General features: G+C 33.7%; 1 protein-coding gene across 1 annotated transcript; it reads left to right on the top strand.

Annotated features, from left to right (window-relative positions):
* The first annotated feature begins 13,075 nt into the window (after nt 1-13,075).
* Nucleotides 13,076-14,086, top strand: LOC130981135 (F-box/kelch-repeat protein At3g06240-like). Its single transcript, XM_057904757.1, has one exon. It carries the CDS (start codon nt 13,076-13,078, stop codon nt 14,084-14,086), a length of 1,011 nt encoding a protein of 336 aa, XP_057760740.1.
* Nucleotides 14,087-16,728: the final 2,642 nt, after the last annotated feature.

Below are 16,728 nucleotides of genomic sequence, written 5' to 3'. Positions count from 1 at the left end.
TCACTGAGAGAGTAGGGTGTACATAGTGGACTAGGCTAGTTCGGGTGCCAGTTTAGGGGTTTTTTATATGGACCAGGGCCCGGAGTGTTGGGTTGTACATAGTAGTATTTCTGAAGGGTTGTATGCTAACTCAGGATATATATATACACGACAGTACCTGTATGCTTATGCCTATGTATGTTTAATTAGTTGTCCTTGCAAGTTTTCTTATAAAAGTTTATCCAAAACTCGATAGTACGCTAACCCGATTACAGGCTTAATAATACATAGTAAAGGTTTCATGTGAACAAGTTGGTGACACTTGATTTCTGGTATGATCATGACTTACTGGAAATTGGGTCGTTACAACAAGAAAAAACAACGGTTTTAAAGAAGAGCCAACACCTCAAAATTGATGCCTTAGTAATAAAAGAAGTGGCAATGCTTTCAAAGTGATGTCATAGTTCAGTGCAATATGCAACGTTATCTAGAGTTACTATACTAATAGGATAGGCATCGTTTTTCACTAGTTGTAAAATTATTAAAAAAGACAACACTTAATAAATGTTGCATTAGAGTCTGACCAAAAGCGTTGTTTTTGTTTTAGAATAGGCAATGCTTTTAAAGAGTTGCTTTTGAGGTAAAAAAGCATTGTTTTGATCTAAGGCAACGACTGTATCTGCAAGGGGTCCAAAAACGTTTTAGGTCTAAAAATGTTGTTATAGATTAAAAGCAACCCTTTATCAACCTTTAGACAACATTTAAAAAATGTTGCCTCAGTCTGAAAATGTTTCTAGTGTTGGAAAGAAAGCTAACTACGATTTGTTTGAGCGATATTAAATCAATAAAGAAGATTTGTTTTTATTTTTAAGTGTGCTTGTCAAATTTCTAATAATAAAAATAAAAATACTAAAAAAAATAAAAAAACTATATTTTTTGAAAAGTTACAATTTATATCTTTTTTAAAAAGATATTTCTTTCTTAAAACAAAGATTTTTTACATAATAAATAAACAAAATGTACTTTTATCTTGTCGCATCCAAACATAATTGATGAATAAAAATATCTTTTCACATAAGATATCCAAACATAAAATTATTTTTACTTTTCTAAAAAATCTTTTAAAAAAGATAACTAATTAAAAAAACAGATATTTTCTTAAAAATTTTTCCAAATAACCTAAAAAAATATTTCTTTATTAATTTTTTTATTAACTGTAAAAGAAAAATCTAAACTTTGCCAATATTAATAAGTGAGAATATTGGATTTACCATTGTTACCTTAAATGGATCCCCAAATTTAAGATGGTTGAGACAAATCGGATGACAAAGAATTAGAATGCACGTATGCATATTCATTATCACGCATGACGTGTGTGTTGCAGTTAGTTACCATTATTATCATTTTTTTTAAAGAATTATTTTATATATATAATAGTCTAGGGCATGGTCTTTCAATTACTGCTTTCAGTGACAGATTTAGAAAATTTTATCAATGGAGACAAATTATACATAATAAGACAATAATTTTTAGGATAAAGTAGTATATTTTTTGCAGAAAATCTTCGCATACAAGCGATTAAGGCTTACAAGCCTTACAAGTCCAAAAAACAAATAACCCCCCAAAACGTGCTCCTAATGTTACGTACCTTTCACGTGCTATATAACAGAACGTGCGAATATATAACTTCCAATTTTCAAAAGATTTAGTTTCCTTCTTCATTCTCCTTCTTGCCAAATTTCTTCGTTCTCCTTCTCGCACATCTTCCCTTGCCTTTCCGATTATTCTTTTCCCTGTGTTTATCACTCATTTTTTCTTCGTTATTGACGTAAGTTTCTCTTTCTGTAGCTCTAGGTTCATTTGTTTTCGATTTTCTAGTTTCTGATATCAAAGTTTGAACTCGTTTTGAAGATAATGGATGATTCAACCTCAGATTGTCAGCTGAATCAGGGCGAAGTGGATTTTAAATTTGAATCAAACGAAGTTCATGAGGTTTGATTTATATTCAGCTTATTACGATTACTCTGAATTTGATATAGTTATTCGTCTATGATTGTCTAGCTGAATAATTCACGAACATTAACTATGAAATTAATGCGAGAACATAAATCTGTGGATTGAATCTAATGTATTAGTTTTGATTAATTATCTGCAATTTATAGCAGACGCTCGGGTGTAGATCAGAATTTTTTGGGTGTATTTTAGGGGAAGTGTTGGTGTATTTACAGTTTATGGCTTTTTTTTGTTATTTAAGTTGAATTGTTGTCATTCGGGTGTAGATAAGAAATTATTGGATGTATTTTTAGTTTTTGACATGGTGTATTCTGCAACCTCTCTGTGTTGTTGATGTCCAGTTTGTTCCGAAGGTTGGAATGACTTTTACCACCCTTGAAGATGCTGGAAAATTTTACAGGGACTACGCCAAGGCTGTAGGTTTTTCTACAAGAGTTTGGAGCACAAATAAGAAGGGAAACAAGATCAAGAATCAATTGATTACATATAGCAGAGAGGGAAAAATGGAAATCTAAAATATCTCCGACCGAGAAGACAAATCCCATAGCTGGTTTAAACTGTCCTGCAAGAATTTATATACACACATTGAAGGATATTGGTGCTTGGATCATTTCAAAGGTTGTGCTGCATCATTCACACCATTGCTGTCCAAGTAAAGCAGAGATGCTCAAACAGCACAGAAAACTAAGCATGTCCATTCGTCGTACAATAGAGAATAATGAGGAGGCTGGTATTAGACCAAGCAAAACTTACCAATCATTTGTTGCGGGAGCCGGGGGTCACCGCGAGTTAAATTTTATTGAAAAGGACGTGAGGAATTACATTACGAGAGAAGTGCGGAATGTTTCTGAACAAGAAGATGCAAAGGAATTCAGAAAATATTTGTTAAGAATGAAAGAGAAGAATCAGAATTTCTTTTTTGAGCTTGAACTCGAGGATGATCAATCGATTAAGTTGGCTTTTTGGGCCGATGCAAGAAGTAGTGCTGCCTTTGAGTATTTCGGAGATGTTATTTCATTTGACACCACCTACAATACAAACAGGTAATAAACTGTCCATGTTTATGATGCTAAATTAATGTTGTTTTATGAATCTGCCGTAGAGGTGTATATTGGATGTTTTTGGGTGTATAAAATCATTTTTGGGTGTACGTAATGATTTTTCATTCTGCACTATGATAATTTGTTTCAGGTATAATTTGGTTTGTGGTTCTTTTGTTGGGGTGAATCACCATGGTCAGTCAACACTTCCTAGATGCTCTTTGATGAAAAATGAAGAAATTGAATCATTTAAATGGTTATTTCAATATTGGCTTTGTTACCTAGGAGGAAATGCTTCGAAAGGGATTCTCACCAATTAATGCACATCAATGAAAAGGGCTTTAGAGGCTTGTATGCCAACAACAATTCACCATTGGTGTATTTGGCACATCATGAAGAAGATTCCAAGCAAATTAAACGGGTACAAGGGACATGCAGAAATTGAACAAGAAATAGGCCAAGTTGTTTGGAACTCTCATAGTAAAGACTCATTTGATAGGAATTGGAATGATTTTCTGCTGAATTTTGGTCTTGTGGACAACAAGTGGCTGTCAGGTAATGTTGTTTAAAATCTGCAGCAGAGGTGTAAATTGCATATTTTTCGGGTGTATTTATAGTCTGTTTTTGGGTCTATTCTGCAGATCTTTATGAAGACCGTCATATATGGGTTCCAATCTATCTGGATCACCACTCCTGAGCAGGGATGAGAAGCACACAAAGGAGCGAGAGCATGCATTCATTTTTTTAAAATTTATATCTTTCTCTTATCATATTTATCTTTTATAAATCATATCTTTTATCTTATATCTTTTTAAAATTTTTGAAAACCCACCCCCTCCCTTTTAAATCCCCACTCGGCCTCCCTCTTCTCATCCACCATTCTACACTAGCTCTCCTTCTATCCCTCTCCTTTCTTTTCTTTTGCTTGAGGACAAGCAAACCTCTAAGTTTGGTGTGTTTATCCGTGATCACAAAAACATACTCACTAAGATCATGGCTCCTAAAGGAAAACAACCCACTCCAAGAGGCAAGAAAGAGAGTACTCCAAAACCACTTTGGAATCAAGGGAAGTTCTTAACCAAAGAACATTCAGACCATTACTAGAAAATAATGGGTCTAAGATCAGTGATCCCAGAAGTCAAGTTCGATCTGAAAGAAGATGAATATCCAGAGATCCAAGAGCAAATTCGAAACAGGAACTGGGAAATCCTAGCTAATCCTGAAACAAAAGTGGGAAGGAACATGGTTCAGGAATTCTATGCTAATCATTGGCAAACGGATAGACATAGAATATTTGGAATTGCCCTCTATGACTATCAGACCTTGGTCAGAGGAAAAATTGTTCACATCCACCCTGACAAAATCAGGGAGATCTTTAAGTTGCCTCAGCTGAAAGATGACCCAGACTCTTTTAATAGGAGAATGATGAGAACAAACAAGGGCCTTGACAAGATTCTAGAGGATATATGCATCCCCGAAGCCAGGTGGACCACCAGCACAACTGGCATCCCAAATCAACTCAAGAGAGAAGATCTCAAACCAGTCGCCAGAGGCTGGCTGGATTTCATTGGGCGTTCTATATTGCCCACTAGCAACCGCTCTGAAGTCACTGTTAAAAGAGCAGTGATGATTCAATGCATCATGTTGGGAAGAGAATTAGAAGTTCATCAACTAATCACGTGTGAACTTTACAAAATAGCAAACAAGAACTCCAAAGATGCCAAATTGGCTTATCCAAGTTTAATTTCTATGTTCTGCAAAGATGCAGGAGTGAGGATGGGAATAACTGAGTATATCTCAGTTGAACGGCCAATCACTAAAATATCAATGGAAAAACAACAGTTGCAGGATGACCCCATCAAGAGGAGAGCACAGGAAGTTCTCCCAGAAATCCCTCAATTTGAATATTGGGAGCATTTTGGGGCGTCTGTTTTCAAGTTACAAGAAGCTATGGACCAAATAAAGGAAGAACAGAATAATCAAAATAGCATGCTTTGCAAATTGCTTAGGGAACAAGAGGAGCAAGGGCGCGACTTGAGGGAATTGAAGCGTCAGAAATTAATTCTTGAAGGACCAAGCACCCCACAGACTAAAGGAACACCCACTTCCCAAAATACAGGTTGTTGAGTTCTAATTTTACCTTTAACTATGTGACAGTTGTTACTATAGGAATTTACCTTAGAAGTTATATAGGAGTAGTGGTAATTAGTATATCTATTTTTGATTTTATTTTCAATTAAGTTATAATTTATTTCTCTCATCATCATCAACATGAATAAAATAGTAGATTTTTAGAATAAAGAGGTAATTTATATCTTTAGAGTTCTTAATAAGAAAAATTATAATTAATTATATGTGGTGGCAATACTTTTTGTTTTCTGAATGAATGCTTGAACAGTGCATATTTTTTTATCTTGAATTTTATGAATATTGGCTCTTGAAAGAATGAGGAACACGAAAAATATTATTGCTGATCTGAAAAATCATGAATTTGATTCTTGAAGCAAGAAAAAGCAGTTCAAAAAAAATTTAGAATCAAGAAAAAGAAAAAGCCAAATAGCCCTTAAAACCAAAAGGCAAGGGTAAAAAGGATCCAAGACTTTGAGCATCAATGGATAGGAGGGCCCAAGGAAGTAAATCCAGGCCTAAGCGGCTAAACCAAGCTATCCCTAACCATGTGCTTGTGGCATGTAGGTCCAAGTGAAGAACTTGAGACTGAGTGGTTAAAGTCGTGATCCAAGACAAAAGAGTGTGCTTAAGAGCTCTGGACACCTCCAACTGGGGACTTTAGCAAAGCTAAGTCACAATCTGAAAAGGTTGACCCAGTTATGTGTCTGTGGCATTTATGTATCTGGTGGTAATACTGGAAAACAAAGTGCTTAGGGCCACGGCCAAGACTCATAAAATGGCTGTGTTCAAGAATCAACATACTACACTAGGAGAATCAATAATACTATCTAAATTCTGAGTTCCTATGGATGCCAATCATTTTGAATTTCAAAGGATAAAGTGAGATGCCAAAACTGTTCAGAAACAAAAAGCTACTAGCCCCGCTCATCTAAATTAGAACCTGAGCTTCACTTAAAACTCTGAGATATTATTGCTTCTTAATTTCTTTTTATCCTATTTTATTTATCTAGTTGCTTGGGAACAAGCAACAGTTTAAGTTTGGTGTTGTGATGAGCGGATATTTTATACGCTTTTTGGGGGTAATTTCATGTAGATTTTAGTATGTTTTAATTAGTTTTTAATAGAATATTATTAGTTTTTAGGCAAAAATCATATTTCTGGACTTTACTATGAGTTTGTGTATTTTTTTGTGATTTCAGGTATTTTCTGGCTGAAATTGAGGGAGCTGAGCAAAAATCTGAGTTAGGCTGAAAAAGGACTGCTGATGCTGTTGGATTCTGACCTCCCTGCACTCGGAATAGATTTTTTGGAGCTATAGGAGTCCAATTGGCGCGCTCTCAATTGGGTTGGAAAGTATACATCTAGAGCTTTCCAGCAATATATAATAGTCCATACTTTGCGCGAAGATAAATGACGTAAACTGGCGTTTAACGCCAGTTTCATGTTGCAGTCTGGCGTCCAGCGCCAGAAACAGGTTACAAGTTGGAGTTCAACGCTCAAAACACGTTACAACCTGGCGTTCAACTCCAGAAGCAGCCCAAGCACGTGAGAGGCTTAAGTCTCAGACCCAGCACACACCAAGTGGGCCCCAGAAGTGGATTTCTGCACCACTTATCTTATTTTACTCATTATCTGTAAACCTAGTTACTACTTTAGTATTTAAACAACTTTTAGAGACTTATTTTGTATCTCATGACATTTTTAGATCTGAATTTTATACTCTTTGACGGCATGAGTCTCTAAACTCCATTGTTGGGGGTGAGGAGCTCTGCAGCGTCTCGATGAATTAATGCAATTATTTATGTTTTTCCATTCAAACATGCGTGTTCCTATCTAAGATGTTCATTCGCGGTTAACTATGGAGAAGGTGATGATCCGTAACACTCATCACCTTCCTCAATCCATGAACGTGTGTCTAACAACTACCTCTGTTTTACATCAGATTGAGTGAGTATCTCTTAGATTCCTTAACCAGAATCTTCGTGGTATAAGCTAGAATTGATGGCGGCATTCATGAGAATCCGGAAAGTCTAAACCTTGTCTGTGGTATTCCGAGTAGGATTCTGGGATCGGATGACTGTGACAAGCTTCAAACTCGCGAATGTTGGGCGTGATGACAAACGCAAAAGAATCAATGGATTCTATTCCGACATGATCGAGAACTAACAGCTGATTAGCCATGCTGTGACAGAGCATTTGGACCATTTTCACTGAGAGGATGGGAAGTAGCCATTGATAACGGTGACACCCTACATAGAGCTTGCCATGGAAGGAACTTCGCACTTTTGAATGAGTTGAATATTACATTACAGGAATTCAGAAGACAAAGCATCTCCAAAACTCTAACATATTCTCCATTACTGCACAACAAGTAACTATTTCACGCTCTTTTATTTTTTTTAGTAATTCAAACCGATAATTATAATTGATATCCTGACTAAGAATAATAAAATAACCATAGCTTGCTTCAAACCAACAATCTCCGTGGGATCGACCCTTACTCACGTATGGTATTACTTGGACGACCCAGTACACTTGCTGATTAGTGGTACGAAGTTATAAGAAATCTTGATTTTGATATTGGGATTACAATGTCATGCACCACAACTCATAAGAGACAGAGGAACGGAGGAAAGGTGGGAAAGTTTAGTGTATAGGTTATGTTTAGTTAAGTTAGAGAGCCTTTAGATGAACACCCGTTTATGGCTTATGTTTTAGTTCTTTGAGCTTTATATCTGAGTGTTGGTGTTCTAGGATTGCCTCTGGCATTCCCAGGACCTGTGCTAGTACCTTTACAATGCTGAGAATCCCCGGTTCTCTTTCTATACGATATTGTTGCTTTTTCAGATGCAGGTCGAGAGGCACCTCGCTAGGCGTCTGGACTTCTGCAGCGGAGTGATTCTTGAGTTATATTTTAATGTGTAGTTTATGTATATAGATGTACTTAACTCTCTCCAAATAACTTGTTTATTTTATTCCTCTTAGAGGTTTACGAAGAGCTAGGATTTTATCTATGTATTTTGGGTTTTGGGATATATATATATATATATATATATATATATATATATATATATATATATATATGTAAATATTCTCCAGCCAGCCTTACTTTTGCTGGATGAGTTAGGAGCTTGTTATTTTGTATCCTTGACCCTCTATTCTTACTTTCTACTTATTTATATTTATGAACTTTAGTTTTCTTCGCACGCAGGTAATCTTGTTTGTTGAGCGTTGTGGTTTTAATTTCGCGATTTTGTTTTACCTATTTTTCAAGGCTCCTCGTATATTATATTCTTTTTGCTATATATATATATATATATATATATATATATATATATTTGTGCATGGCACCCGTTAAACCCTAAAGCCCAAATAAAAAATAGTATCTAAAGACCAAAAGATAATATATCTAAAATCTAAAAGATTGTTATCTAAAGTTCAAAAGATAATATCTAATTTTATTCTCATTTAATTCTAAATTAAAAATAATTATGACTTATTTAATTTAGCATTTATAACAATAAATAAAATACCATTATATAAGTCATTTAATTTAAAATAGTATAATTTGTGATTATAATTAATATATGTATTACCCACACATAAATTAAGAAATTTAAATAATTTCCTAACATCCGCTTCGTATCTTCTCAGTTCATCATGGTCGTCCAACTTCATTAATGGCCAAACTTACAAACTTTTTTCTCTATGGTATATTTGTAACCAAAAAAAAAAAAGCAGACTCAGCCTTTGAATTATCGATATTATCACCACCATTATTTATTTCTACAACTAAAGATTGGCAATCTTAAAATGACAGAAACCAATCCATTTGTGTAAAGAAGAGCAGAAGCTAAAACATGTGCAAATAAGTTGATTTTTATGTATTAGTGTGTGTTTCTCTGCATTATACATAAAAATATATAAAACTTTTTTATTAAAAAATTAAACAAAAAATATATAAATTATGACTATAAATATTTTTTTAAATTATAATTAAAATATTTTTTAATATTAAATATATTAAAAATAATTAATATTTATCTTAACTAATTTGAGTTAGTTGAGTTCGTCCACTTAAGAGAATATTAAGGATTTGAATCTTGTGTTATATATGTAATAACTCATTAGCTAATGACATACTTTTAATAAATGGAACTTCAATTTATGGTGGATTAGTTTTCGATCTACCGAAATAGACAATACCATAAAAAATAATATTTGTCTTTAAAGCAGAATAATTTTTTATTAATAACAATACTTATAAAGATTTATCTTTGTTAAAATTTATTTGTGATAATTTTATTTATTGGTATTATATTTATTCTTGAGGTTTTGATTTTTCATCCCGTGAATTTTGCCATTTCTTCTACTATTCTTCTGATGACTATTTTTATTATTATTACTTTAATAAATAGGATTACTAAATAAAGACAAAAAATATACTCGTATTATTGTTCTTTTTAATTAATTATGTATACTCAGTTATAAAAAATTGAAATGTTTGAAACTTTTAATTTTAAATTAAAGAATAAGTGCATTAGTCTCATTTTTAAATTAACAATTTCAAATTAAAAAAATTACATAAACATACTAGTATTAATCTTAAAAATAAAAATTTTAAATTAAAAAATTAAATTTACATAGTAGAGCTGTATTATCAGGAAGTGTCTCCGTTGGTGGGGTTCAGAGATGATCTGGTGAGGGAGGATAGATGAGGTCGATTCCGTGAATTTGGAGGATTTGTCGTCAGTTGAGGAGATCAGAGAAATGGTTTGGGATTGTGAGTCATCTAAGGCGCCAAGTTGTGACAGGTATAACATGAATTTCATCAAGAGGTGTTAGGATAAGATTGGGCTTGAGTTCACGACAGTTGTGTTGTGGTTCTTTCAGACATTCAAGTTACCGGCAGACACCAATATCACTTGGATGGCTTTGGTACCTAAGTTCGTTGGAGCAAAGGAGATCAAAGACCTGGCTGTGAAGTCAGTCCCTCGAGGGTTAATCTTTAGGTTATTCCTGAAGGGTTTCTGGTTGATGAAGAAGGAGATATCGAGATCTTGGTTGATCAACAAATCTTCCCCTTGAGCACTAGGGAAGAAAGGCAGTTTTTTGTTTGCTCTTTCTAGGTTTTCGGTAGGTCCAATGAAACAATGGACATCTCCACCTATTGTGAAAGGAATTAGGATTCTGGGATAATTGATTTGAAGCTGTGGGTCGTCAATGACTTCATCATTAGGAAACTTCCGTTAGTCTCCCTTAGGAGACACACATCCCATTAGTATTGGTGTTGGTGTGCAAGTCCCACATCTAACTGTAAATGACAGCACTACTTAGTGAAAGAGGGCTCAAGCTCAACATGATATGAAACGTTTTGTTGGCTTGTTTCCATCACTGAAAAGAATTCGAAATGTTAAGATCGCACTTAAGCACTTGCTTATTTCTTTCCTTCTCCTTTCACCGGTGATGTTATGTACTTGGATCTTCTTTGATTTGATGGGTGAGGCCCTGATTCAGAAGATCCAAAGTGCCTTCATATAACTTGATTTAACACATGAAGAGCTGGAGGAGCTGGTGGTTCCACCATGGGGCCTTTACCATTGTCTTGGGCAACAGCATGAGATGAAGAAGCAGCCCTCACAGAGCAAAGAGGAATGAAGATTGGAGAATGGAGGTTGTGTAAGAAAAATGGATGCGAGAGAAATCGAGAGAATAAAGGTTCGAGAAAGTCTACCAAAGGTGGAAGTGTCGAATTTAAAGGAAGTTTCACTGTAGCCATAATCGCAGATGGAGTTCAAAGAGAAAGGAGGTAACTTTGCGTAGAAGGCGAAGAGGTGGAGAGAGAAAGCGCAAGCATTTGAGTAAGAAATCGAATAGTTGCTCGAATAGAGAATCGAGCGGTTACGCTAAGTTGAGAAGTTGAAGGCTTTCTCTGAATGAAGAATTTATGGGCAACGTCTATAGGCAGAAGAGCAGGAACGGTTACCTAAGAATCCGCACACAAGGCAATATCGTGTGATTAGGGGTTGGTTACAGATGTGGGTTATAAAGATTAGGAATTTTTAAGAAATAAGGGTTGGAATTTTTCTTCATAAATTACTCACACACATTCACATCTCAGCGACTTTCTGAGTCTGCTTCGAGTGAAATTTCTATAGGGTTCCTTCCACTTGTCTTTATTTTTCCATTTACAATTTCTGTAAAACTTTACTTTTCCCGTCCAATTTATCTTTCAAGCACCATTTAATTTCCTTGTCAGATTTACATTTCAACACCTTTAATTTTCATGTCAAAAGTCTTTTGATCCAATCAAAGGCATTTTATTGCTTTGTTTAAATTTTAATGCAACCTTTTTTTATTTCAGTCAATTTACTTTTCGAATGCTTTGTTGTTCACTTCCTTCATTCTTTTACAAATTTTAATTTACTTTTTATTTCGATACTCGTCTAATTTAAGACACTTTGATGCACTTATAGAAAATTGGTACCTGCAAAAAAGGAGTAGGTTTCACTCCCAGACTATTAGATATCGAACTACCATCGATTTGCTAAAAATCGACAAAACAGGTAGTTTATGTGGTGCATTAATCCAAATTTCTAGCAAGTTAAATTATTTAGTTATATACTTATATTTTAGATTAGTATTTCAATTCATTGTATGAGTAAAAAATAGTGCACATTTTGAAGTTTTCTTTCTTTTTTGTTCTAACTTTTATTTTTATTTTATTTAATGTGTTAAAAGTTTATCATACTATATAATAACTAAAGTTAACCTAAATCTTATGAATAAATAGTGATTTCTCAATTATTTGAATATTAGTGTTTGTATATTAAATATTTTTTATTATTATTCAAACTTTTTCACTTTAATAGATCATGAAATCCGTGAAAATTAATCTTTTACTAAAATTAGTTAGTTTAGACAAAGTTATAAATTAAAACCTATTGATCCATATTTATCACACTATAATAATAATAATAATAATAATAATAATAATAATAATAATAATAATAATAATAATAATAGAAAATACAATATATATCTCTGTTATTTGTACTTGATTTAGTACTGTTATTTTTTAGAATTATGTCAATTTATTTCACCTCCAAAACTTTTTTTTATTTCCCAACAACGTAGCACAAATAATACAAATAATAATAAATTAAAATTTCTTTTAAGATCGATTTATCTTACTATTTTGTATAGGCAAAACATTAATGACAAACAGTTTTTTTCAGCTTAGGTTATTTCTTTCTTTCTTTTTAAACTAGTATAATCTAATATTGTTTAAGAATAAACTAAGCGTAATAAATAATAATTATACATTTATGTTTGTGATTGCAAATGCAAATTCAGGTGTTCGCAATTCGAAAATATTTGATAATAAAAAAATTTAACCAAAATTAGTTAAAATTTACTTTATTTAGTATTCATTAATTACTGTAGTAATTAATGAATACTAAATAAGATTTAATAAATGTTAAATAAGGCAAGTTTTTATTTTTTTCCCCTAGCATTACCAATAATTATAAGAGAAAATGTTTGATAATCAAAATAACAAAACTGTTTGGTCACAAAAAAAATTAGCTAAAATAATCATAATTTATTTTATTTAGTATTCATTAATTATTGTAATAATTAATAAATGTTAAATAATAGAAGTTTTAGTTATTTTTTTTTGTCTTCCTAATATTATTGGCTCACAATCAATCAATTTGATTTGTTTGATGTAAAGTCCTATATATTATTGGAGATCTTGATTAGGAAAGAAACAAATAGATCGACAAAAATGTAAAACCATTGAAATTTTTCTAAACTTGTATGTTGGAATCTAATTTATTTTTCATAACATTCTGCGAGGCACAGCACAAGCGCAAGACCCTATCCTCTATTTGTTTCCATCTTCATCTTCAATGGAAATAGGCAACCATAGCAATCAGCTTCCTAATGATATTGTATTGAGAATTCTAACAAAATTATCTGTTAAATCTTTGAAGCGATTTAGTTGCGTGCAGAAGTCTTGGCTAAATTTACTTGAGAATTCTGATTTCAAGAGCATGTACTACGAAAATTTAAAATCTAAAACTGCTTATTCATCGTCTCTCCTTCTATGGAGAGAATATGATGACAGAAGTGATGGACACATTCGTGAATATGATGACGGAAATGATGGAGATGATTTCAATGACGGAAGTGATGGAGATGATTTCAATGACGGAAGTGATGGAGACAATTTCGATGTCGGAAGTGATGGAGACAATTTCGATGACGGAAGTGTAGAATACGTCGTCCATCATCAATATGATGTGCATTTACTTTCTGGAGAGAGGTATGAAAACATGGTTACATTAATTTTGCCAAGTCTGTTTGAGGAGTATATTCCCGGCACTATTGCAGACTGTGTTAATGGTATCATATGCCATTATGAACAATCTGATTATGATGTAAAAATTGGACTTTGGAACCCCAAAACCGATGAGCGTAAAATTATTCCTCCGTGTGTTATTCCTGTAGAGCACATGTTTAATCCGTATGTAAGTGTTGGATTTGGTTATGATAATGTCAATGATGACTACAAAGTTATTCAATGTGTATATTACGTTCAACATACATTTTACTATGATGATTATGGTTCATCAAATTGGCAAATTTATAGTCTAAAAAGTAATTGTTGGAAGACACTTGAGCTTTTTGACATAGAAACGCACCAATATTCACATCAAGGTTTTGTAAGGTACTTGAATGGAGTATGGCACTGGAGAGGTAGGGAGTATGGGCGGGGTTGGCACAACGGAGAAGATGTAATTGTGTCATTTAACCTCAGCTCTGAAATGTTTCGAACTACATCGATTGCTTGGCTGCAAAGTAATTATGGTCGCCTCCTTACCGGAGCATTGGTAGTGCTCAACGAGTCTCTTGCCTGATATCCTCTTTTGCTGAGAATAGTCGGATTGAAATATTTATTTTGGGTGAAGTTGGTGTAGAAGAATCTTGGGTGAAGCTTTTCACAATTGGACCCTTTCTAAAAGTTGATCTTCCAATGCAAATAGGCAACAAATGTGATGTAATATTTTATATTAGAAGCTATAACGATGAATTGGCTTCTTTTGATGTCATCACAAGCAAAGTAGTTCACAATATTGGTATCAAAGCAGGTAAGTTTGGTACATGGATTTACAAAGAAAACCTCTTCTCTTTCACCACAGGAATTAATTGATTAGTAAATATACGAATTCATATGTTATTCTTGTATGTTATAATAACACCAGTTCATTAATAAGCATATTCTTTTTGTGCACATGTAATATTTGATTCAAATTAAAAATTCGCTGATGTTGTTAATAATATTTATTTATATCTAGGGAATCAATAATTGAACCTTATTTTTTACACAACAACAACAGCAATAATAATAATTGTGTAAAAAAAAACATCATAAGGGTATTTTAATAGCAATTACCAATTTAAAATATTGAACTTGATTAAACTTAGTGAAATTACAAGGTCCATGTCTTTTTCCATTGCTTTTACCAAAAATAACTATTGCGTATTTCGTCTATTAGATTTAGCCAATCAATCGTTAATAAGTTGTCAAACTCTTTATCTATGAGAATAAATCACAAAAATAATTAATAATTTATAAATAGCAAGATAAATGAAAATGGATAAAGTCTAATTAATATATTCAACAGGCTTGCTTGAAATTTATTGCTTGAATAAGATAATGGACAAGGATAAGGCACATTTATGGGCCACAAACCATATATTAAGAAATTCAGCTTGGAGAGCTGTTTTGTCAGTTTTTCAGGTGTAAAGATATGCAGAAATGATATGTCAGCTATTGTTAGACCTATTTAAAAAATTGATAGCCACTATTAGTAGGATGAGATGAAGAAGCAAATACTATAATATGAAAAATAATGAAGACTAATTACTTCGTTATGAAAATTTAGAGGGTTGGAGATAAAGATTGATGGTTCTATCCCCTATATAGAGCGTTAGCATTAACCCATCAGACCAAGGTAATTTATCTAAAGAATTGAATATGCAAACACTATTTTTTATTCATATATCAATCATATATAGAAATAAGAAAGGGCTTAATTGTAACCTGCAAAAAGGAGAATATAGAAGCTACTTTTAGGAGTATAGTTTTCCATCAAACCCCACCGAATGAGAAGATTATCACTCAACCACTTCAAATTGATTGCAATTTTTAGGAGTTTAACAATGAAGCATGTGTTTAACAATATTTGGCAAGAAGTGGTGCCACCAAAGGTAGAAATATTGTTGTGGTTCGTGATTTTAGGAGCCTTAAATACAAAGAATGTCTTCTTAAGGAGATGTATCATAAATCAAAGTGATGAAATGTGTGTGATGTGCAGTGATAAACTAGAGACGGTTAGCCATTTGTTCTTGCACTGTAAGTATACTCTAAACATATGGTGGCTGGTGCACGAAATTGTGATCACTACAACTCAAATAATCCCCGGTAATGAATCCAAAAACTTGGTGTTCAATACCATGGCATAAACACAACTTCGCACAGCTAACCAGCAAGTGTACTGGGTCGTCCAAGTAATAAACCTTACGCGAGTAAGGGTCGATCCCACAGAGATTGTTGGTATGAAGCAAGCTATGGTCACCTTGTAAATCTTAGTCAGGCAAACTCAAATGGTTATGAATGATGAATAAAACATAAAGATAAAGATAGAGATACTTATGCAATTCATTGGTGGGAATTTCAGATAAGCGTATGAAGATGCTTTGTCCCTTCTGTCTCTCTGCTTTCCTACTGTCTTCATCCAAACCTTCTTACTCCTTTCCATGGCAAGCTGTATGTAGGGTTTCACCGTTGTCAGTGGCTACCTCCCATCCTCTCAGTGAAAATGTTCAACGCACCCTGTCATGGCACGGCTAATCATCTGTCGGTTCTCAATCAGGTTGGAATAGAATCCAGTGATTCTTTTGCGTCTGTCACTAACGCCCAGCCTTCAGGAGTTTAAAGCTCGTCACAGTCATTCAATCATTGAATCCTACTCAGAATACCATAGACAAGGTTTAGACCTTCCGGATTCTCTTGAATGCCGCCATCAATTCTAGCTTATACCACGAAGATTCCGATTAAGGGATCCAAGAGATATCCACTCAATCTAAGGTAGAACGGAGGTGGTTGTCAGGCACACGTTCATAGGTGAGAATGATGATGAGTGTCACGGATCATCACATTCATCAAGTTGAAGAACAAGTGATATCTTGGAATAAGAAAAAGCTGAATTGAATAGAAGAACAATAGTAATTGCATTAATACTCGAGGTACAGCAGAGCTCCACACCTTAATCTATAGTGTGTAGAAACTCCACCGTTGAAAATACATAAGAACAAGGTCTAGGCATGGCCGTGAGGCCAGCCTCCCAATGATCTAAGATAGCATAAGAATGAAGATATCTACCAAGATGATAATACAATAGCAAAAGGTCTTATTTATAAAGAACTAGTAGCCTAAGGTTTACAGAAATGAGTAAATGACAGAAAAATCCACTTCCGGGCCCACTTGGTGTGTGCT

The sequence above is a fragment of the Arachis stenosperma genome, chromosome 5, assembly GCF_014773155.1.
Source record: "Arachis stenosperma cultivar V10309 chromosome 5, arast.V10309.gnm1.PFL2, whole genome shotgun sequence".
NCBI classification, from domain to species: Eukaryota; Viridiplantae; Streptophyta; class Magnoliopsida; order Fabales; family Fabaceae; genus Arachis; species Arachis stenosperma.
The sequence above is the reverse complement of the archived record's forward strand: the minus strand, read 5'-3'. Positions and strand labels throughout refer to the sequence as shown.